Source organism: Cyprinus carpio, chromosome A8 (assembly GCF_018340385.1).
Source record: "Cyprinus carpio isolate SPL01 chromosome A8, ASM1834038v1, whole genome shotgun sequence".
NCBI classification, from domain to species: domain Eukaryota; kingdom Metazoa; phylum Chordata; class Actinopteri; order Cypriniformes; family Cyprinidae; genus Cyprinus; species Cyprinus carpio.
The window spans coordinates 7,082,748-7,108,493 of NC_056579.1; the positions used below are offsets into that span (position 1 = coordinate 7,082,748).

Here is a 25,746-nt window from a genome sequence, read left to right on the forward strand (position 1 = left end):
TAATGAAAAAGTTAGTTTACCTTCAAGCCTGACAAGTCTCTGGTAGAATATGTGCACAGTTCTATGACAGAAGGAAGAGCTGGAATAATGCAGTGTGATGCATAAAGTTATGGTAAATTATGCAGATGTTTAATTACTTTGTATACAAGTTTATAAGATTAAAGGGTTTCACGTGATCTGATCAAAAATATTTTCTTGTGTATCTTAACATTTTCTTGACCCATAAACGCCATATTTAAAGCACACAGACGCCCGTTCTGACTGATGGGAAAGTAAATTTCCCATCAAACGCTAAGTATTTATTTTCTGACATATTTACGTCTTGCTGATCTGATTTACTGACATAACCCATCCTGAAAAAAAAGAACTGATATTTCCTAAATCCTGAAAATGTCTTTCCTTTCTTTTTGAAGAGAATAGCTGAGAAGCTCTTCAAAGTCAAGACCAGTGCTCTTGCACCGTTGCCTCTTTTGTCCGTCATTTCCAGCAAGTATTGTAAGATTTTCCTCCAATGGTTAGATTTTGTTTTATTTATGCTGCTGATATATATTCTGTAATTTCATTTCCTTTTTTAATTGGAAGTACACATCACACTCTAACACAGAAAACAGAGAGCGGGGCACGTGTGGAACCAATGAGAACATAGACACGGATTTTAACAACAGCAAACAAACAAACAAACAAATACACATACATACAGACTTATGTCATACATACAAACATACTTAGTTATATATAAAGCTAAACGATAAAGTATCATAATTGGAGTATAGTAACTGGAGTATTAATTGCTGTAGTTTGAGCAGAAATATAACCACTATAATAACTGGAACAATAATGTTATTAATTAAAAGGCGAAAGGAGTAATCCCCAAATAAACTTTTTTTTTTTTTTCTTCAAAATCTTTAGCCAGAGTCCACGCCTACATACACATAGATCCATCTTGTCGTTTTAGGTACTTTTTCAAGTGCAACATACTGTATGAGAACATAATTGGTCACTTTCATGCGGAGCGGGATTGTCTTTGGGTCACACAAGATACTGTAAAGAACCACTGAAAATTTTGAAGCAGTGAATCTGTGATAGTGAGAGGAACAAAGATTAGGTACAGAAACAAGCGTTTCTCCGTCTGGCTGGCAGTCTCAACTGGCTGACCTCTGACCTTCAGAGGCACGTCTCCAAGCTGTGCAGAGGGCTCGCGGGGCAGGGAGAAACACTCGAGCCCAGGTAGACGCGGCTCTCGACAGCGTTGTTGTTGCAGTTGAGGGTGACCGGCAGACTCTGCTGCCTCAGCGGGCGGGGCGGGTAGCGGGATCGCGGAGGCCTCTGGGGCTCCTGGGGCTGAGAGTGAGGGCTGGGGTGACGAAGCGCCACACGCACGTGGTTATGGTTGGAGTGTTCCGATTCATCGTCCACGTCCGTCTCGTCGATCAGGGGGATGTTGTGGACCGAGTCTGTGATGATGAACTCCGGGTGCGCCTGGAAGTCGTGAATGGAGTTCCGCGACTCGGGCCGCTCGATGCCGTCGTAGAGGGAGCTACGGAAAGCTTTCACCACCCGGATCTATACGTCAAGGGTGCAGGGTAGGAGATGTCAAAGGGAAGAAAATGGAGGGATCAAAGGGACAGAGAGGTGGAGAGAAGTTTAGTCCCCCATTTGCACTACTCAAGCACTTTCAGCTAGCTGACCTGCGAGAGCTGAAAGTTTCACATCCATTAAGGCCTTTGGTGCAGTAGGCCTTTGAAAAGAAAGAAACAAAACTCCACAGCCATTCTATAGGCCTATATAGAATGACGCCCAAAAATAATCATTGAAATCCAAGTTGTAATTACAAGAATAAAAGGAAATCTCAAGATAATACACAAGACGGCAAACACAAATTGTTCCAATAAAACGGAGGGATACCAAAACTATCGTGAATATGATCTGTCAAAGCAGCCTTAGCCCCCTGTCTGCCTTCCATTTAATACGTGGTTCTAACAAATGACACATTAGACACAAATTTAAAGCTTTTTTTGTTGATAATTGATTTTTTTTTTTACCTCTGATGTTTTATAAGCAGAAAGGCATGTCAAATTAGTGACCATAAAAAAATTAACAGATAAAAATTAAAAATAATAAAAGACGTGTCTGCAAAGGTCAAAAATTTTCACTGTTGCCAGTTCAATACCAGGTGATTCAAATTCATGGAACACTCTAAGAAAACCAAAAACACATGCAAACAGACAACAGTAAACACACACCCAAAAAAATGATTCTGAAGGCACACACCACCAAGTGGTACGAACACAAACACATACGCACAGTGTACACAGTACATACTTGGAAAACACACATAAAAAATTGAGGTTTACACTACACGGCTGTGCACAGAACGCACAAACACAAAAACATACAGGAAATAAATAAAGACATGCGTATTCACATACTGTTAGTGTTGACAAATTCTGTAATACAGATTCAACAGTCTTGAAAAAACAGATTTCATTAGTTACTGTAAGCATTATTTATTGATCTGACATCATCAGTTTTCTATTTGTTACATTTATAGGGTATAGTTGAAAGCCTTTCTAAAATCCACTTTCAATAAATCAATGAAAAAAAATAAGAAATTAAACAATGCAAAGTATCTTTGATTATATAAGCTCACTCTAATATGAGGACATTTAGAAGAACTTGATTGCCTTGTTTTTTGGAAAGAAAAAGAAAACCCAAACACTCTATGCCCTCAAAAGTATGAACACATTAAATGGGACTTGTCTCCCATGCAACCATGCACAATAATTCAAGTTTCCTTTTTCCTGTTCATGCATGGCATGCAAGTACACAATCAATAGAAAAAAAAATCCGTAAAATCATTCATCAAAATGGTCCGTTACTTGTTCTGACATCCTCGTTCTCGTCATGTGTGGTTATACAGCAGCCGTGGTGAAAATGCATCTTCTTGAAAAATCATTTGTGTGACCATGCATGTTGGACCGTAACATTCATCAGATGTAAGTTTTTTTTTCCCGCTCTCTGCATTCTACATGCATAGCCAAACCACGTTGGGGAATGACCACAAAGCAATGTGACTGACAGAGGGAGAGGACTTCACAACATGGACACAACAGCACTTCTGTGGCTTTGTTTTTCCAAAGAGCCATTCGTTTTGAGGTTCCTGTTTAATTTAAAGCCGTTTTCTTTGCTACGCAGCACTGACATTGTAAACTTTCGAGTATAAGGCCCAGAATTTGTAATGGTTATGATATCAAAGAGGAAAAAAACCCATTGTGAATTAACTGCAGTGAGGAAACAGCTAGTCTTTTGTAATTCAGGCACTGGATGGAAAAACAGAAAAGGGATTGTGTTTGAATAGTTGTTCCAAACACATCACATCAGAACTCCTCATGAAGGGAGGTGAAAGACAGACGTTTGAAGGATGGAGATCTAAACCTACAGCACAAAGTCATGTTCTTTTGTTGTGGCGTGATGGCCCAACAAAAGCTTTTGAGAAGCAGGCCTCTCGTGCAGCATCACCAAGGCATGTCTACATTATTTTGCGAAACTATTACAATCAAAAAATATATACTCAATGTAGCTGGATCTTCCCTTCTCTGTTGGCTTTAATCTAAGATAACACAGCACAAGACGATGAAACAAGGACGAAGACGAAATAAAAAAGAACATACTGGACAAGACTGACAGGACAGGATAAGACACTAAAAACCTATGTTTAAAAAAAAGGAATATATTTCATTTTAAAGGTTCATAAATAAAAGGAACTGAAGATTTACACTGAAAGGGAAATGATAATGAAACTGGGGGCAATTCCAGCTGGGCTAATGCTCGGGGGTCTCTTTGAAGGGATTTGGAAACACTAAGACACAGCTGTTTTCTTTAGACCACAGAAAAGATCGCTGGTACCTGGAGGGCAATGTTGATGTTATATTTGGAGCATTAAATCCGCATAAACAAATCACTGTCTGTGAGAATGACTTTCAAGAAGACGGTCCCCAAAACTAAAGCTGTTTTGTGACAATAAATCATAGCAGCAGAGAGTAAGAAAGGTTTTCTTATGTGTAGAAACTGAAGCAGCAACAATTAGCAGGACATTTTCATTAGTTGACAAGCGTGGCAGTTTATAACATGAAACCTGTGAAGAGAGAAACGAGAATCTGAACAAGGTGCACAAAGACAGAGCAAAAAACACAGCACACTGTGTAGGTAAGCTTTTTGTCCTGAACGGGATAGAAAAACGTTAGCATTATCAATGCTAATATCCCTAATATGAAAATGGCAGCAGAAACCATTATGGGCTTATACTCGCAGGTTTACAACAGTCAACCTTTTGCTTTCATTGTTCCAATGTTGTTAAATAGATGAAACATCTCCACTATAGTTTCTCAATTCAGTTCAATTGATGTTGGGCTCATTCGTGTGAAATTCTGGTAGCTCTTTATGGCAACATTGATTTGAGGGTGAATTATAGGCAAATCAAGCAACGGGAGAATCAAAAAAAGGCAAAAAGAATACCAGCTTCATATTGGCAACACCACGCCAGAATTAAACAGCAAGAGCAAGAAATAAGTTATGAGGTAGTAAGAAAGAAAGAAAGGCCAAAAACAAATAAGCGAAACAAACTAAAAATACACATGTAGAGAGATAAAGCAGATGCTCCAATAATAATCTGCTCTCTCTCTCTTGCACACACACACACACTCAACATTCAGCAGACTAGTCGCGTTTGAAGGCAGGCAACAATGCACGTGTGTGCGTGTGTTGGTGTATAAGCTAGCCATCTGAGTGCACGGGCTCTACGAGGTGCCGTTAACAGAATGTAAGGACTCACTCCCGGGGGCACCAGTTGCATTGGCAGTGGAGAGAACTACGTGAGAGGGAGTAGAATTATTGGTTACGTCATGGAGTTGGCTGAGCACTGAAGAGCGGCGTCTCACTGCACCCTGAAACGAACCACTTCTCTTGAAGGTACTCACTACCTCCATCTGCAGGAGAGAGAGAGAAGGACATCACACAGACAGGCGAATGAGCTTCATGAAATGAACGGGATGGGGCTTTAATCACTCGAGCGGCTTGCAGGAAAAGCAGCATTTCGTAATTTGACAAAGTGCACGCCAGCCATCCAGTGTTTAAGGGTGTTTCATCAACTATGAGCACTTTATAAATTATTTCTTTTTGTTATGTGAAACTCACATTAAAACTGTATTGGAATGTTTTTTTAAATGTATAAATTGTATTTATGTTTAATTTTTGTTTGTTTGTTTAATTACACAAATTGACTATCCCTCAATAGTGGTATTATATCCATCACAAAAAAAACTGTGTTAATTTCGCTGGCGAATAATTTTCGTTACAATTTTCGTCAACAACATTTTTTTCAAAGACAAATAAAAACTAGACAAAAATGTTTTAGGGAGAGATCCAGTCAGAACTAATCTCCTGTGAGGTAGGGAGGGTAGATGGCGCACATTTGAACTATAACGCACAGATCTATCCAGCGAGACATAAGCTACCATTCAATTGCTTCATGTCTCATAAAACACTAAAAAATGAATCACTTTAGTAACCCTAATAAGGTTTAATCTAAATTTAGTTTACACCAATAAATATGTCTGCTGGAAAGAAGAATGTTGTAAGCAAGTTGTTATAAAGAATGCATATGTGACCCTGGAGCACAAAACCAGTCTTAATAGATGTTTTCTCCAGGAATATAGGCCTGTAATAAGTTTGGAAAGTTTAGAGAAATTCTTAATTAGTGCATTAAACTCTAGCTAAATTCATTAGATTTTAGTCAACTAAATCTGCTATATATATTTAGTTGACTAAAATGTTACGATATTTAGTCAATTAAACAAACAATTCAGATGACTAAAATATGACAAACTAAATGGCATTTTAGTCTAAAGACTATGACTAAAACTAAATAAAAATGTGTTAGCAAAATTAACACTGCAACCAACAAAGAAAGGATACATAAGTGAAAAGCATGCTTATAATAATGAGAAATAAAAGACGGGATGTGATGTGTGAAGAAAATAATAAACAGATTTTTTTAACCTTATTTTTTATAATTTCCAATAAAGTGTAATTTTGTCAAATGATGTCAAAAGTATGTAACTGTCTATTTAGAACATAAACTGCTATGAAATTTTATTACATTTATTATTAAAGTTAAAACGGCATTTCCACCACAATGTTATCAAATACAAAACAGTTTTAGATGTACTGCACATTTTTTGGTTCAGAAAGTCAGTGCGAAAGTGCCTATACTTGAAGAAACACTGTGTGTACAAATCATGTTACCATTTAAAAATTCTAAAAAGCCAATAATAGTTACCAAGGAGCGACAATACATGGAATAGCAGTGCAAAAACTCATATTAGCAGCAGAGAGAATAAAGGATGAAGTGACGGAGAGAGATAAGTTAAGATTTACAACACATAAAGCTAGTTAAATATTAAGATTTCATCAATTTATAAAGGCTGGTGAAGAAAGAAAAATATGTTTGAGTTATGAGGAAAGTAAAGTTCGAAAAAAGTGCGCAAACTGGAGCATGTGGCACAAAAGGCATTTGGTATATTTTAAGGCAGTATGTGTCTACACAGGAACAGCTGTCCCTGTCAGAAACAACGCAAAAGCAACGTTAAAACAGACAGGACTAGACAGAGACTGAATGTCACCTGAGTCTGAATTCGGTTGAGTCCTCGGAACCACAGGATCTGCCCTCGTCTCAGCTCTCTCTCGGCATGGTCAATCTCATCCTCATCATCAGCAAGATCCTCATCCATGATCTCGTCTGGAGCCGGCCCATGGCCTGCTTCTCTCAGACACTTTAGCTGATGTGTTGACACTGATGATATCACCTAGAGAGAAAACAATACAATAAAGTACAATTAAAGCTGCTATTCTGGAAACTCACTTTCTGTTTTTGAGAGCTTCTAGAATAGATTAGGAGTCAATTGCAGAACTTACCTGTCCCCAGATCAGCTCTCCCATTCCCACAAACAGGCACCAAAGCCACTGCTCCGCATTTAAGGGGGAACAGCTGAAGGGTTTCCCCCCAAACTGCACAATCACAATCTACAAAGCATAAACACAGATACAGGAGTGGAGTGGTTTACTTCCATTCATGTGACACTGAAGACTGGAGTAATGATGCTGAAAATGTAGCTTTGCCATCACATGAAAAAAATTACATTTTAAAGTATATTACAACACTTATTTTAGATTGTAATAATACTTCAGAATATTACTATTTTTATTGTATTTTTGATCTAATAAATGCAGCCTTGGTGAGCATAAGAGACTTCTTTCATAATCATTAAAAAGCCCAAACATTTTAATGGTTGCATATGTATGTATGGCATTTGTTTATAAAGACCATTAAACAAGTAGAAATGGAAATCAAAGAATCTAGACTTATACATCTAGAGATATTCGTTCACCTGTATTGCGAAGGTCCCCAGCACAATTGAACAGAAGATGGGGTTTGAGAAGATTCCATCGAACACGTTCCTCTCTCCATGGATCTTACGGGCATTGATCTCATTGAAGAGTTGCATGAGGACAAAGGTGTTAAAGATGATGGTGTAATGCTCGGAGGGAGGAGCGTGAAGTGGAGCATTACGTCCACTGTCTATGTCAAAGATCTTCTCACCTGAGGGAGGGGGGGGGACACCAACTGTAATATTGACTGATAACAGATTTGACACACATTAATTGTGCAACCTTGCAGACGTCAGAAGAAACAGAAAGAAGGTTATGTATCTATCAAACCCTTTGACAGAACCAGTGTGCAATGTACCATACCTACGAAGAGCAGGGTGAAGATGATGGTAAGCTGGTACACTGCATGTCCAAGGATGTTCTTCATCATGGTTCTGGATATGAGGGGATTGTTTCGGCCGTAGGGCTTCCTCAGGAGCAATGCTTCGTTGGGCGGCTCCGTGGCAAGAGCCAGAGAAGCTAACGTGTCCATGATCAAATTTACCCACAGCATTTGCACAGCCTTAAGGGGTGAATCCTACATACACCAAAACAGACCAAAATAAATAACTAAATCACAGATTAAATATCAGGTTATACTAGTGCATATATACACTACCATTCAAATGTTTCAGTTGGTAAGAGGACCAAGGCTGAATTTATGTGATCATAAATAGAGTAAAACCAGTAATATTGTGAGGTATTATAACAACTTTAAAATATCTGTTTGTTATTTCAATATATTTTAAAATGTAATCAATTCCTGTGATGGCAAAGCTGAATTTTAAGTATCATTACTTCAGTCTTCAGTGTCACGTAATCCTTCACAAATCATTCTAATATGCTGATTTGGTGTTCAAGAAACAATTTTTATTATTATCAATCTTGAAAATGGTTGTGCTTGCTTAATTTTTTTGTGAAAACTGATATATATATATATTTTATATATATTTTATATATATATTTTTTTCAGGATTCTTTAATGAATATAAAGTTAAAAAGAACAGTATTTATTGGAAGCAAATACATTTTTTGAAACATCTTACTGACCCCAAACTTTTGAATGGAAGTATGTAGACATATATAAGTATATGCATGCACCTGCGTGATGCAGGCACCAGTGAAGGCTACTATAACAGCCACCACGTTCACTGTGAGCTGAAACTGTAAGAATTTGGAGATGCTGTCATACACATTCCGTCCCCACATCACAGCCTTTACTATGCTGGAGAAGTTATCGTCCGTCAGGATGATGTCAGAGGCCTCCTTGGCCACATCTGTACCAGCAATGCCCTATGCAAACAGAGAAACTGATTACTATTTTTGAACATTCACACATCATTGAATCTGGTGTGTTTCAACTAAATATTGAATTTAAAAAATAAGAATTACAATTTTGCTTTCACACTTCCATGTATTCCAGCTGTTATACACTGATTTTCATATAAACTTTTCAAATGAACTTGAAGGATGGTTTGGAAGATGGCTTTCATACTAATCAAAGAAACAAACTTTACTGTCAGTCGAACCTGAGCCTAACCAAAACCTCTAGTGTAAAAGCAACATTCATGTCCACTGAACGTCTCCTATTCAGATTCAGTCGGGTTTATCATTGCACTATGTGCAACAGAACCTTAAAAATAGATGGCAATCTTTTACATATTTAGTGGATGGATCTTCTCACCATTGCAAACCCCACATCAGCTTTCTTCAGAGCGGGTCCGTCATTTGTGCCGTCACCGGTGACTGCAACCACCTGCCTTTGTTCTGCAGTGGTGCTGTCTATGATACCTGAACACAAGACATACACAAAATATATATATTTTTAAAAATCCTAATAATCGATTTGAGACCAAAAGATTTTTAATGTAAAGCTGGCCAAAATTCTGAAAAAAAATCATCTTCGACATCAGGAAAAGCTTGGTATCTTGGTATAAATGAAATATCACTTTTACATTATGAGAGAATTCCATTAAATGACATAATGGAATGGTAATCATCCCCATAGGAACAAGGTATGAACGCAACTGAGGGAGAGACTCACCCTTGACTAGTGTGTGTTTGTCTGTAGGGGAGGAACGAGCAAGAACTCTGAGCTTGGGCCAAATTTTGTCAATGCGCTCTTGTTCAATCTGCAAAAAAAAATTGAAATGAAAAATAAACATCTCTACACCACCATTATAAAGTTTGGGTTCGCTAGGATTTTGTCATGTTTTTTAAAAAAAGACTCTTATGCTCACCCAGGATTAATTCACTTGATCAAAAATACAGTAAAAACATTAATATTGTGAAATATTATTTAAATATTCTTTAAAATTAAATTTTAATAGTTTTTTTTTAAAATGCTGCTTATTATTTTTGTGGAAATTGTGATACTTTTTTCAGGACTGAAAACAACGTTGTCTTTATACATCATATCTTTATACTTAAAAACATTGTCTTTACTGTCACTTTTGATCAATTTAATGTATCCTTGCTGAATAAAAGTATTATTTCTTTGAAAAAAATAAAAAAAACTTTTGAACAACAATATTGTATATGTAACTTCAAATATCATCATCTAGATAATTTTAGCATTTTATTTTTTACACTGTATTTGCGCATGTTATGTTTTTTTAATGAAACTTGGCAATAAGGATTTGGCAATAAGGAAATAAAGATTTATATAGAAATATTTCCTGCATAAGTTCCGTACATAACTACAAAACATGAAAGCATACCTCTCCTTTCTCATTTCTTATTCGCCTGTTGAATTCCTTCCCTTCGATACACAGGAAGTCGTCACCAGGATGGATGATGCCACATTTGGCAGCAATGGCACGTGCAGTGTTTATGTTGTCACCTGTCACCATACGCACAGTGATGCCTGCTCGTTGACACTTCCTGATTGCTTCTGGGACCTGATTGGAATTATAATCACCAAATCAGAACAGATACCATAATTATGCCTCATATACAGCATTTTAAGTTTTCTTAATGATTTTTAGAGGTTAAAGGGTATGTGCGGTTTCTTAGGTAAATAGGAGAGAAAAAAAAAAACTAAGAGTACACACATATCCAAGACAGTAAACTGGTCAGTATACCTCAGGTCGAACAGGGTCTTCAATGCCGACCACGGTGATGCAGGTAAGGTTGGAGACAATGTCTGTCTCATTCTCCCAATCTGGCATGGGGTCAGCTGGGAGCTCCCGGTAAGCGATGCATATCGTACGAAGGCCATCGCATGCCATCGGTTCAATCACTTTCTTCACCATTTCATCTTTGTCCCGTGCCCTAAAAGCACGAGCCTCATCGTCACGGCCCAAGATGAATGAGCACCTGAAGATGAAGGTATAACTGTTACTTTTTTTTTGGACAAAGACTGCACTTTTCACTCTTACTCTCCATTCTTTGTTCTTCCAGCAGTGTATGGTTAAAATAGTCTCTGAATGAAATATTTATCAAGGCCTCGAAGAAAGTAGTAGTCCTTAGTTTGAACATTTTTAAACAAATAGCCAGTGAAATAAGATGCTTAACCTTTGCAAAATGTTGATTATCAAAATCAGAACTAAATCTTATAATATATAGTATAAATAAAATACACTAGCATTTAAGTGTTTGACATCAGTAATATTTTTTGCTTTTGAAAAATTCTTGTTCACCAAAGCTGCATTTATTTGATCAAACATAGTTAAAACAGTATTACTATTAAATATTTTTATAATCTAAATAACTGTTTTCTATTTTAATATATTGTTTTCTATTTTAAACAGTTTGTTCCTATAATGGCAAAGCTGAATTTTCAGTATCATTACTCCAGTAGGACATTCGCACATGTCCTATTATTATCAATGTTGAAAACTGCTATACATTGTCTCTTTTCAGGATTTTTCAATAAATCAAAATAAAACGTCATTTATTTTAAAAAGAAATGTTAGTTATCCCAAACAAAGCTTTTGAAAGTTAGAGCATATAAATCATAAATAAAGTGTAACTGTTTTTTAGTACAATTATTATCAGTTCAACACATAATGTTATATGTCATCTTAACATTACACATTACTATGGCAATTTTAAAAATCACCACGTATACAAAGACAACATTTACTTCCTCAGCAGGATCTCAGAGGCTCCTTTGCTGTATAAGCGGAAGCTTCCGTCAGGCATCTGAAGGACGGTGCTCATGGATTTTCTGACAGAATTAAAGGTGTAGACTTTATAGAGCTTCTCTTCTGGGATCTGCTCCCTCACAGCTTGGTAGTCCTGCTTCAGGCCCAGCACGAGTCCCAGAAGAGCACATTCTGTCTTATTACCCACTTGTTTGGGCAGCCCACCTTCCTTATCTGCAGCCTGGGAGGAAGAGGTGAAGAGAGTGGAAGACAGAGTAAATTAAAAGATGAAATGACGGTCGTAACTGTAATGCATGGCCTCTCATGGTTTACTTCTTAAGTAAAAGCCTCTCACCATTATTTTGGAGGTGTAGGCGCAATTCACAGCAATAGCACTGGTCATGAGCTCCAGTGTCTTTGGGTTAATCTGGTCTGGTCTTGGGATGTCGGGGAAAAGCTGGTCCCCTACATAAATCTGCACTACTGTCATCCGGTTAGTGGTGAGGGTCCCTGTTTTATCTGAGCAAATAGCAGTGGCATTGCCCATAGTCTCACATGCATCCAAATGACGCACCAGGTTATTGTCCTTCATCATTTTCTGTGGAAAGGCATTGATGGGAAGTGTTAAAATGTTAGTGCCACTTTTCAATGTGAATGTGTGTGTGTAAATGACACTTCCATGATGGACACAACTTCACAAAAAAGGTGCATTCTTCAACATAACTTTTATGAAATCACTAATTATTCATTTCTATCTCACCTTTACGGAGTAGGCCAATGATATAGTGACAGCCAGTGGCAAGCCCTCTGGCACAGCCACCACCAGAACTGTAACTCCGATGATGAAGAATTTGACAAAGTACTGCACATAAATGGGTGTGCATTCTGTCAACCAGACCCGTCCCTGAATGACAAACGTTTCGATCACGAAGTACAGCATCAGGATAATCACAGTGATGGCGGACATCACCAGACCTGGAATATATCATACATCTTTGATTGCTGAGAAAACTTATAGCACACCTCTCCTCAAAGAGGCGCACAATTTGAGATATCATCCCCAAAAATATAGTTAATAACTGTACAAAATATATACTACCGTCTAAAAGTTTGGGGTTAATAAGTTTTACTAAAGAAGTCTCCCATGCTCATCAAGACTGAAATTATTTGATCAAAACAGAATAAAAACAGTATTATTGTGAGATAATATTAACATTTAAAATAACTTTCTATTTTATATACATTTTAAAATGCAATTTACTGGAAAAGTTGCATTTTCAGCAGCCATTACTGCAGCCTTCAGTGTCACATGATGCTTCAGAAATCATTGTAACATGCTGATTTGGTGCTCAGTTAATATTTCTTATTATTGTGTAGTTGTGCTGATTAATATTTTTGTGGAAACCATGATACTTTTTTTCAGTTTTCTGATAAATAGAAGTTCAAAAGAACAACATTTATTTAAAATAGATTCATTTTGTAAAATTTTAAAAAAGCCTTTTGTGACTTTTGATCAATTTAATATAAGCATTTATTTCTTTAAGATTTTTTTTTTTTTTTGGCGTTTTTGCCTTTATTATATAGAACAGTGGAGAGCAGACAGGAAACGAATTGGGACAGAGAGAGGAGGATGGAATTGGAAAACTCGGGTTCCCCAAAGCGCTGTCGGCTCTGACAGAAGAATTTATTTCTTTCAAAGAAAAAGAAAACCTGACCCCAACCATTTGGGAGGTAGTGCATAACATCATAATTTATGCATGAGTCAAATAAATGTGGTAAATCAAATGAAATAACCCCATATTTTATATTAGTCAGAATACCCACTTAATGTAACAAAATATTATTTTATTTTGGGTGATACAAAAAACTAGATTGAGAAAGAGACTGATTGTTCTTTTTACAATTCTTGCTTGATAAAAGTATTAACTTTAAAAAAAAAAAAAAAAAACTCCACAGTCAATCAGAACATGCTTGATTAAAGCAGTGTGGAGTGGGAATTCATGATGAGTGGAGCTATCCAGTGTGACATCATTGGTAGAATTTCGATGTGGATATATATCTGCACTGCTGTGATTCGGCTGTAGGTAATCACAGTGTGCCTATATATAGCCATATAGTACTGCTACAAGTGAGATATTGGGTTTATACAACAGTTCGACAGCATGAGTATGTAAATACATAAGAAACAACAATGGAGTATCTTTAAAAATCCTCTTTTGTGCAGAGGTACTTCCTTCCGCCATGGATTCAAATCTCAGTATTGTATTACTATGAGGTTCAGTAAAACTCCTATCCCTGAGTATTAGCAAATCCAAAGCTTGACTTAAAAAAGCCAATACGATCAGAAGAACTTGACCTAACATTAGACTTCCCCACCTGCTTTCCCGATTTGCACTGCCAGCTTGGTGAGTTTGCCCTGAAGAACTGATTTCTCCTTCTTGGGCACACTAGTTTTTTTCTTTTCTTTTTCCTCCACTTCCCCACCTTCTGCACTCTTCAGAGGCTGCATCTCCATGGCAACAGCCTCATCCTGTTTCTTAGCTATAGTGGATGGAGACACAGTAATCAAGCAAGTAGAATGATAGGTAATTGTTAATAATATTCAGAATAACAAACTACACACTTTTTGCGGTTTGCAGTATGTATACTGCACACAGTATGCACTATATCATTATTTGATCTGACTGACAAAATGTAATTAAATATAATAATATCTATGAATTCATATGATAAATATTATTTTTTATTTCTCTGTTAATAATGATAACAATTATAAAAATTATTATTATTTGTAGACCATGATAGGACGGTACTCACTACATGCAAAGTTATGAGTTCAATGTGACTGTAGCAGACTACAATATGAAATTTGTGAAAATATGAAAATATGACTGATTCTAAATCAGTCCTGAAAGTCACCTTTATTTTGATTGTTCTCCAGGGTGCCGTCTTGTTTCCCTGTAAAGTTAATGCAGATATTTAAACAAAACAAATATAATTTCTGCTGCTTGAGGTCAATGTAGCTGACACAAGAGAACAAAGTGCATGAAAAAGAAAACATGAAACATGGAAGGATAATATTTGACAGATATGGAGAGTTAAAACCAGGATGTCTGTTTATGAGTCATCTCTCTATTGTGAATGTCACCTACCATTTATGATGTTGTGTTCTTTGGCTTCAACACTGGATAACAGCGTGGATGAATTACTACTGACCTCTGACAGAATTATTGGAAACAGAGGACAGGACAAAAATGGAGGTGGTATGTAAAGACATAAAATAAAACCTAAATGCTGAACAAAAGCAATGAAAAATCAACTCAAATGAGTGTGCAACATTTCTGAGCATTTTAATGCATTGAATAGAATTGACCCAGACCATTAGACATTTTGTATCTGGATAATTCTATATGGGTATTCAAGCAAAATGGATTTTTCTTTTTTGATGCGAATGTTTATTCATGCTCAATTTTAACCATTTATAAAATAGTTTAAATTGCTGTGAGATGCCAACCTTTCTTGCAGTCTTTCTTCTCTTCCTCCACCTCTCCGGCCCCCAGGAGGGTAAAGATGATGCCCGTTTGAGAGTTGACACCAACAGCAGTCACCAACATTTTCCCAGAGCCCTCCATTACATGAGTGCCTGAGTTTCGTGAAACACAGAGAAGACTTCTTACAGTAAATATTTTCAACAGTCTTCACAGTTCTTCAAACACCAGTTATTACATACTTTTATTACTCAGCAGTCTCTCACTTTTTATACCAATCCAAAGTTAAATAGCTTATTGGCGCCATCTTGTGACTCAAAATGGTTAGCTACTGACTAAAGGACCTCGGTATTCATTTTAAAATATTATATATATATATTGAGCATAAAAACCTTTATAAATGACTAGAAGCTCAGGTGTCATAAAAATCTTTTAAATTCATATTAAAAAAACTATATTTTAATCTACAGGATTCTGTGATCTTAAAGTGAGGGTAAGGGAAAATATGAGCATATACTGTTATTTCATCATTGTCCAATGGATAGCCTTTTGTAATGTATTGTTGTTATTTGTTGTGCTCACACTAGCCCCTGCACTTGTCTAAACTAAGGATCAAAATTAAAGCTGAAGTCTCTTCCATGGCCTTTCCTTTCAGTGTGTAATACAATTAAACTAAACCAGATTGCTTCTTTGTTCCCTGATTCATTGCACATTAATTCTTGCCTTCTTTACCAGTATCTTGCATTGTTTTCCACCAAAAAAAATCAATCAGAACACCCCCAAAAAACACACACAAAAAAACACAGTACATAGTACTATTTTGGTGGTAAAAAAATAAAAATTATTATTGATTTATTTGTACTTGAAAAGAAATTTTGTTACAATAACATTTGTTTTCAAACACTGGATTTTGAATTAAGATCATTTTTCCTACTCCACTGTTATTTAAGAATTTAGTGATGTCTATTGCCAATGAAAAAATATATTTTTACAGAGATAAACTTAAGACAAAATTACTGATTAAGACAATTATGTTGTACAGCATGCATTTCCTTCTTCACAACAGAAGCCTTCAAACATACATGTTGAGAAGAGATGCCTCTTCCATAATGACTGAGAAAATAATATGCACCCCTTGATGATTAATTGCATAAGCTGATGAACAACAAAAAACATAACATTTTCTTTGAAGCTAGTTTTTAGTATTTAACCCCGAAAATTAACATGAAAGTGTAGGATTTTGAAAACGGTTAAAACAAAGAACAGCTATGATGTAGGTTATTAATCAAATTAAAAATGTAATATTAAGAGTCCTTTGTACAAAAGGTCAAATAATCTTACTCCTTATTCTTAATTATGGCTGGGGTGTGGTTGGTTGGTGGTTAAAGTAGTGCCCAAAGTAGTACAATGACCATATCCCAAATATCAAAACTCAAAATATGTCATTTCCATACCTTCATTTTTACAGTCACTGTTATGCATATTAATCATTATTGATGTTATAAAGATTGCTAAAAGTGTTCCTACTTCACAAAGCTTAATATCTAGCACAGTTTTATCATAGGTAGAATCCAAAATGTTTCAATACAAGCATTTCAGTCAAATGTAATTTATGCAACATTTCAAACCTTTAACCCAGGAGGGAAAATCAACCATGGCAACAGTTTAAAAGTAGCCCAATCCATAAAAAAAAAATCCCCCAGTCAGATTTCTCTGATCACGGGTTGAGAGGAGAGATGGCTGACAGATCATGCTGGAGGATTTGCTGCTCAACAGATCCTGAGCTCAGTGACAAATATCTGATCTTCCTTTACACAGAGTGAATCTGAGAAATCGAAAGTGAAAGTGAACAGCCGGCCCTCATTCAAAAGATATTTAAATACTCATATTTAAGATATTTAAATAACTAATATTGATGGTGGCTCCCTGATGCGCGAAAATTATATGCAATATTAGAATGTTTGCAGGAGGATTGTGGATAAATGATGGGAGAGGGTTATATTTTTTATTTGTATTTTTGATTATAATTTATGTGCTCTGGCTTGGCTTGATAGCATTGTTTTGTCTTTGAAAAACTATTAAAAACATAAAATTTGGTATTAATTTATTTAATATATTCCTAATAATATAAATTAATTATAAATGCATGTAAATATTATTATTTACATATTTTTTCACTATTTGAATGCATATATATATATATATATATATATATATATATATATATATATATATATACACAGTATATATATTTAAAATTGTGATTCAATTATTTATATTATAATTATATTATATGAACTGCAATCATTAGAAAGAAGTGACAGAGCAGGTCTCTGGAGGGCTTAAAACAAATCTGAGCCTTTCTCCAGGAAGCTGAGATAAAGTGAATGAGGGAGGGAGCTGATTAACCTGTTTATCAGACCTCAGGGACGTTCTCTCATTAAATCAGTCAATTTGATTTAGCTCAAGCACTGAGTGTTAAAGTATTGATAGAATACTTTGGTTCAATTGAATTTTGAATTAGTTCAATTCAGATGGATTGCATTAATGTCAGCCTAAATTAATTGATACTGGTAATTCTGTGAAGACTTACAGTATACTACACGTGACGTCGCCATATAAATAAAGGGAATAGTGGGAATAAGCATCCTGTTCAAGCAAACAGAACACCCTTTGCATGTTCAAGCCTGCAACCTTTTGGATTTTTAACCATTATTACTAGTCTGTCCCAGGGATCTGTTTGCATCCCGAATCATCTGAATTCTTAAACAAATGGCGAATATCTTTCAGTATGCATATGGTTCTGTGTATGGCTCTGAATAATCTGAATTATATGTAAAAACAGACAAAAACATTCATCACAACCTACGGCCATATGGCCGACCCAGTCCACACAATCCTAAGCAAACACATACAAACATATGTTCACTTATATAACCTTTACTCCCTACCTGACAGCAGCATGGGATCCTTGTCGATGGATTTGCTTACGTGATCAGACTCTCCAGTGAGGGAGCTTTCATCGATCTTGAGGTCGTTCCCTTGGATGAGAACACCATCCGCAGGCAGGAGGTCGCCTAGGAGACCCCAGAGTGACAGCAACAGATCAATCTTACCAGCCTTTGAGTTCTACTTCCTATAATGACCAAAATTAATGATAATAATATTATAGAGAAAAAATTGAAATTACAATTTATGTGTTCTGGCTTGGCTTGGCACCAATGTTTTGTCTTTGAAAAACTATTAAAAAATATACAATTTGGTATTATTTTAATTATTTAATATATTCCTAATAATATAAATTTATTATAAATGTATGTAAATAATATTATTTACATATTTTTCACTATTTGAATGCATTATATATGTGTGTGTGTGTGTGTGTGTGTGTGTGTGTGTGTTTTTGTGTGTGTGTGTGTGTGTGTGTGTGTATATATATATATATATATATATAAGTTTGTGTTTGTGTTTTTTTTGTTATTATTATATTGTTATTATATTATTTTGTTTATTTAAAATGTATTAATAATTACACATTATTATTATTATAGATACAAATAAATTACACTCAACACTGTTTACATTTGTTTTATAAATTATGAATTCATAAAGAACTTAAGTAAATTTAGCGGGAATCAAAGCGGTTTAACAGTACACTTTTTACAGAGCTAAGACTATGAGAGATTTTGAAGTTTTTAATAAAAAGTCACCCCATGTGGGGCTTACATCACCAAAATTTATGATCCGTTCATTCATAATGTAAGATGCTTTCATAAAAGATGGGTTTTGAAGCCAATTCCGAACTCTACTGACCATATTTGATCTGGGCAATATCCCCCACCACCATCTCAGCCACGGGGATTTGAATGACCGTGCCGTTCCGCACCACAGCGAAGCGTTGCTCCTGCTCGATACGGCTCTGCAGGCCACGGAACTGCTTTTCTTTGCTCCAGTCATTAAACGCTGTCACCAGCACCACGCAGAACACAGAGAGCAGGATCGCTGCACCCTCGATCCAGCCCGCCTCTGCCTCTCCCTCGTCCTCCGCACCTGAACTTACATTACCACACGCTGGAGAGAAAGAAAGAGATGGAAAGGTAATAATGTGTGGGAGGACAGTGAGTTTGAGTGTCTACTTGTAATCCTTTATATTCTTTTATCTATCCTTCCATTTCTCACTCCATTCCTTCTATTATTTGCTTTCTTAGCTATCCATGCAACTATACTGTTACTTACACTTAGGGTTATTTTAAAAATGCATTCAAAAGGTTTCAAATTAACAAAACACAAGACACGCAAGAGCATTTTAGGTATGAAAATGTTAATATTAGCAGAATTAAGGTCACCACACTGTTAAATTATTGACATTTTATTGGGGCTACGATATGAAGTAAATCACGTTTTCCTTGAGCTTCTGATGAAAGACCAGAAATCCCTTTTGTGGTCAGGTTATGTTTGCATTTTTTTTTTCTTTTTTCACTGAGAAACCAAATCACCTTCAATTTCCCCTCCTGGTGGCTGGTAAAAGGACAGCCCGAGGGAAATAATAGCCGCTATTTCCAGGATTATGAGGGTAACATCCTGTAGAGCCTCCCACACGAGCTGAAGGAAGGTCTTGGGCTTCTTAGGAGGGATGAAGTTCATTCCAAACACTTGCCGACGTTTCTCCAAGTCCGCAGGATTGTCTGATAATCCTTAGAGGAAAAGATGGTGGGAAAAGTCATTGTTACTGATCAAATCTTACTAACAGAAATTCTGTGAGACATAGGTTGGTATATTAATATTAATGCCAGCTAATAAAATATACAGTAAAATAACCACACAAAACTGTCAACCCCGTAATGCCTGAAACATTTTCACCATTTTTTTTTTTTTTTTACAGTAAATATAGCAGGAATTGTTTTACAGTGCAGAAATAGTCAGCCCAAGAACATGTATTCTGGTGTAAATCAGTTATGGTGCTTAAAAACTCTTAATTTGTTTATTAATGGGTTTTTCTCTATGCAAATGGTTTTGAGAACTTCCTGGATGCTCGATAGTCATCACTCAATTCTGTTAGCACCAATCCCTGACCTCTTAGGGTGGCAGGAAGGAAGGGGAGAGGACATAACAAGAGAACACAGGGCACAGATGGTTAAGTCAGTGTGTTTCGGATGCACCACAGGGTGTGATTTTTGGCAGCAAGACCCAGACAGACTGTCACGCTCTCTGCATCCTCACCCTGCCAATCATCACCTGCTGCCCCTGGCAACCTCTCATCTCCCATCAGAGCTTCCCTTTCACTCACTCTAAAACCTAATTGAGTTACTCCACTGGGTTGTAGGTTCGTTGTAGGTAATCATTTCCCCAACTCATTCCAATTGCCCCGATTTATTCATTCAGTCTCTGTTCAGCACAATATGTGCAAGTGAACTAAGACAACTAAGATATGCCAATGCAATCCTCTTTCCATGGACTACCATGAAAGACTTTTGCAGCACATCCAGTCCTTTCTTCGACCCTTTCATCTCTCCATCCATGCCCCTAAGCTTCTCCTTTTGTATCGTTTCTGAAGAGAGGTTTTTCAAAGAGCAGCATTAAAGGAGGAGAAAGAGCTTTACAATAAACTTAAAGTAACCTTAACGTGGCTGCCAAATAGCGATGCAGGCAGACCGCATGACTTGGTCTGAAAGCAAGAGGTCAGGACAAGATGCGAATCAATGTGATTATCAGAGCGCAAAGTAGGATCATCTAACCAGAACAGCAACTGCAATAAAACATTCGGAGCAAAATAATTACATTACATTACATTACTTCTGATACTTAAAATCTTAACTAACTGAATATTATGCATTGATTTGGTAAACAGTTTCTGATCATTCAAAAAATGAAATCGTAGGACGTAATAGTAAATTGATAAACAAGCACAGTAGCCTATCTGATGTATCTCATATTATGTATTTAGATGTATTATGCAGCTGTCCAACGTCCCGTTAAAATCCTCTTTTATTTAGGCTAGTTAATTTAAGTTCACATTTCCCTCATTCACATGTTGAGTGCCACCTCGAGGAGCCATGAAGTAGCGACACGGGGAGCAGGGAAATCTATTTATAGCACCTTATTTTATTTATTAAAATATTGATATTTGGCGCCAGCATATCGATTCTCGTATCACATGATGAAAGAATTTTGTTCCACCCCCTAATTTTTTTAATTAGCTTTTATTTTTAGATTGGATTTATTTTTGGAATATTCTGTCATTTTATTATTTTGTGTTTTTCTATGCAGTTATTATTCATTTTCATATCGGTTTTAGTAATTTTAGTACTTAGTTGCCAAAGCAACATTTCTAATTTTCACTTTAGGTTTTCCTCTAATATTTATATTTCACTTTATTTTTTAGTTACTGAAAATAATTTATCAATGTGTTTCATTTTTACTATGAAAACTGTAGAATTAAGTTCAACACAAGCTGCTCTTCAGGGATGTCTGCTTTCAAAGGCAGATAAAGGCTCCAGGCATTTGGTATTTCTTTTCATGAAGACAGGCTCGTTTTGAAAAGAAGCATTTATGAATATAGGTTGATCTGGATTTACAGGACTTTACTGGTTCACTCAAAAATGAACTGTGTCATCATTTAACCATCCTCATGTCATTCCAAATCTGTATGAACTTCTTTTGTTTGAAGTGCACAAAAGGAACAGTTTTGAAGAACTGAACTGGTTTCCATTTCCCATGCATTAATAATGAATGAGGACTGAAGCTTTCAAACTTTAAAAAGGACACAAAAGCACCATGAATGTATCATAAAAATGGTCTATACAACTCATGCACTACATTAAAAGTCTTATCAGTGAATAACGACTTAAATTTTGGTCTATTCCTGACACAAAAAACTATTGTACGTCTACAGAAGACCTATATGAATATGTAGTTCACAAGTCTAATGGACCAATTTTATGATACTTTTATGATGCTTTCGCATCTTTAGTGATAAAAGCCTCAGTCCCCATAGGGACTAACTGCATGGTACACAGCAATCAGTACAATTCTCCATTTTTGTTCCACGGAAGAAATAGAATCATAAAGTTCTGAATGACCTGAGAGTGAGTAAATGACCACTAAATTTTTATAATAGCTGAACAGCTTCTTTAATAGCTGAAAATGTCTTTATGTTTCAGGATGCATGTGTGAGCTTAAGCAATTAGCAAGTGATATGGTCACATATCTAAAATAGTGCTACTCACCATCTGCAGGTGAAGTCTTGAGTCTGTGACAGAGGGTTTCTGTATCTGTGTAGTTCTCCTGGATCTTCTGCAGGGCCTCGGCTCCCCTGAGTTCCATCAGCGAGCATAACTCCTCAACTGTCACCCCGAAATCTCCCTCATGACCTTCTTTGTCCATCCCCGGCTTCTTAGGGTGGAAGTCTACCGTGCTATTGCCCAGATCCCCCATGATGGTGTGTTGGTTGTGGAAGACTGGAAGCTTTTTAGCAGATGCTATGAGCTAAAAGATGAGTACCTGGGACAATGTGTGATCTCTTTTGTCCTATTTATTTTCCTCCTCACCTATTTCTAAGATGTTCTCTATATAGTTCTCCATACTGAGACATGAATTGTGAGATTCTTTGGGGTTTTCTATTCTATGGTATGGTAGCTGGGGTTCCCCTGAAATATCCCCCCATAAAGGAAAAGTCAGCAAATAAAGTGGTAGCCATTGTGCCAATCCATCTCTATGAAGACCAAAGCAAGTGTTACTGATTATCAAACAATAAAGGAGATCTAGTGACAGGAATAACGTCCATAAGAAACCTGAGGAACAAAACAGGAAGATTTTTTAAAAATTCATCAACTTGCTTAAACCAAAAACACACAGCTCTGAAAAATGAGTGATCAAAGCGTCACCCTAAAATCTTGAGACAAATTAGATGCATTAATGACTTTTTTCCATAAAAATAATACATAAATGAAAATAAAAACACTTTGCTATCATGAAACAAAAATAGATAGAAAATGATTTGAGAAGATTTGAAATACATTATAAAACTATAACACATTTTTTGGCTATTAATCAATATAAAAATTTTGAATACTAAATAATTTATAAGAATTTTGTTCTGAAATATGACATAAAAAATGTTTTAATGGTTTACCAACCATTTAAACAGCCAAACAATATTGAAACAGAAGAAATAAAAAAAATAAAAAATACATCAAATCATTATTTTGGCTTGCATGATGAGAATGAATTTAAAATTCCAGCATATAAAATACTTGACAGCTTGCCCCGGCAATTATGACACGAACACCAATGCCCTGGGTACAACTTTTCATCTAGCATCTTCCTTCATGATATATTAGACCCTTTGTCATATAGTTAAATGCGTGTTAGTGTTCCTTTATTTATTATTTTATTAGTAGCATAATTGTGACTACCCATTTATGCTCTTAGATTTCATTATTAAAGTATTTGTGCAAGTGTTTTTTTTTTTTTTTTGGCTTATTGAAACGCTCAAAAGTTGAAGAAACAATTATGTAAACGTTTTGAAATGTGAAGGTGGCGTTTTGCTCACCGAGGTGTCTCAGGTGTAGGAAGTTAGTGGGCATTCATCACACGCACACCTACTGCAATGGATTGTTTGCATAATATCCGAGGGAAACCGGGGACAATCACTTCTTATCTAAACGCCTTTAGAAACACTCTCTCTTGATAAAAGTGCTTTATGTGCTCCTCTCCCCAACCCATGTACCTTCCAGTGCCGCCTCTCGACGCAAAATCTGCTTTCACTCAGTGCGAGACGCCTGCGCATGCGCACATAAACACTTGCCCAATCCCACTGCAGAACAGATTTGCGAAGGCAACACTACCAGCAATCAGGCCTGCAATTTTGGATGACATTACAATCCGCTTGAGCTCTGCGCCTCCATTTCCCTGCTGTGACACCAACTTTAGGTTACTGAACATTTAAACCTGTAATCTGTGCGCGCGCCACCTCATCTTTTATTAAAAATGGCCAGAAGATTCCTCAACAAACATGCGCTTTACAGACGATGATGCCCTTTCCTGGTAACCTTCAGGAATCAGATGTTCACCTTGGTCCACTGTACAGCTGCTCACAGCTTATAAAAAATAACTGTAGCATTTGTGTTATAATCTTACGATTAACCATAGCGAGGGTAAAGTTAAAACAAATGAATATTAAAAACATTTGGCGGGGATTAAAATGAAAGGCTGCACAAACTAACCAGACAGCAAGGTTACATCAATCCATCACCTGCTTTTTAGTCTATCAAAAACTACTAATTTGTTTTATGCATACAGGCATCTATAGACATACCGCTCTTAATTAAGTTTATGGCACAATAATTATAAATAAAAATATATATAGCTTTTTTTTTTTTTTAAATAAATGTTAAAGTATTATCGAATGTATGATTAAAACACTGGATTATATTTGTGATCATTTGTTTGTATTACATATTATTAATGCTAGCCTTTATATATATTACTGTATGATTATTTATCATGCATTACTCTTTTATTTTAAGAAAAAAAAAACAATTGTTGAATGAACAATCATGAATACCCTCATGACATAAAACTTATATTGGTGAATTATATCAGCAGAAACGTGCTGGGCATACTGTAAATTTCCATGTTATGCTTACCTACTATAATCATCATAATAAAGCACTTTAATTATACATTAGCAGACACGACTGAAACAAATAAACAAACCCAACACAAAACATACATCACAAGGCACTTGTGAACATGTATCTGTGAACAAATATATTCACTCACCGCGCAGGCCATGTTCCAAGGACATTTGACGTTGAGTCGGAAAAAAAAGACAGGAAACCCGGGACGATATCCAGTGATTTAGCCTCAAATCATGCCCGTCATGGAGAACACAAAAATGAAAGTCACATCATTTGACCTTTACGCTATTCCAAATACAGATGATGCGCAACGGTGCAGAATAAAAATCAAATGAAGGGAGCAGGAGGCAGCAGACTGTGGTGAGCACTTCATCTTATGCGGAAGAAAACCTAAATGATGCAGATCAGATTGTACCATGTCCGCATTAATTAATCGGTTAAAAACGGCGCGTTGTGCTGTCAGGAACGTAAAGCATGGTCGTTTTGGTCACATCGTTGCTGTGATTTTGGGCGCTGATTGATAGAGTGATGGGTGAAGGAGATATGTGGGTCTACATGCTGATGATGCCTGTTTGACGCGCATCTCTCGGTGATGGGACGGCAGCAGCAGCAGCAGCATCCGAGCGCTGGAGGACGGGAGATGGGGGAGGGGCGGGTGAATAACCGTGAGCGCCGGGCCTCTCGCTTCCCTCCCTCTCTCTCCGCAATCCCTTCCTTTTCCCTGTAAAATAAGACTTCTACTATGGCGAAGGCTGGGGTTTTAATATTCATAACCCGGGCTTTGCCTTAGGAAGGTAATCAAGCAAGGTAACAACGCAACGTCAGCACGACTAATCAATATTCATAAGCAGAACTTTCGCTATTGGGTGGTTGTCACGATGCGTTAGCATAACGTACTTAATATTCATGAAGCAGACGTTACCATTGGGTGGGTGTCACGAAGCGTTAGCATAATGTACTTAATATTCATGAAGCAGACATTCGGCATTGGACGATTACCACGCAGCAACAGCATGACCTTATTAATATTTATGAGGTGGGTCT

At 36.5% G+C, this 25,746-nt stretch overlaps 1 protein-coding gene across 8 annotated transcripts; it reads right to left on the reverse strand.

Annotated features, from left to right (window-relative positions):
• Window positions 1-255: 255 nt before the first annotated feature.
• On the reverse strand, window positions 256-25,388 carry LOC109063570 (plasma membrane calcium-transporting ATPase 3-like). Of its 8 annotated transcripts, none has more exons than XM_042761860.1 (23): window positions 24,845-25,388; window positions 22,288-22,851; window positions 19,558-19,755; window positions 18,875-19,132; window positions 18,013-18,138; window positions 15,088-15,216; window positions 14,726-14,791; window positions 14,493-14,531; window positions 13,950-14,114; window positions 12,334-12,548; window positions 11,929-12,171; window positions 11,573-11,814; window positions 10,569-10,803; window positions 10,206-10,385; window positions 9,530-9,617; window positions 9,170-9,276; window positions 8,587-8,778; window positions 7,810-8,023; window positions 7,446-7,657; window positions 6,973-7,080; window positions 6,681-6,863; window positions 4,899-4,985; window positions 256-1,563 (listed from the first exon to the last, which is right to left on the reverse strand). In XM_042761860.1, the coding sequence occupies exons 2-23, from the start codon at window positions 22,493-22,495 to the stop codon at window positions 1,165-1,167; spliced, it is 3,894 nt and encodes a 1,297-aa protein (XP_042617794.1). In that variant the 5' UTR covers window positions 22,496-22,851; window positions 24,845-25,388; the 3' UTR covers window positions 256-1,164. The 8 variants fall into 8 exon arrangements, with proteins under 8 accessions (XP_042617794.1, XP_042617796.1, XP_042617798.1 ...); XM_042761862.1 differs by lacking the exon at window positions 24,845-25,388 and adding an exon at window positions 23,613-23,999; XM_042761867.1 differs by having other exon boundaries at window positions 1,398-1,563; window positions 4,832-4,985; window positions 24,845-25,387.
• Between the last annotated feature and the right edge of the window lie 358 nt (window positions 25,389-25,746).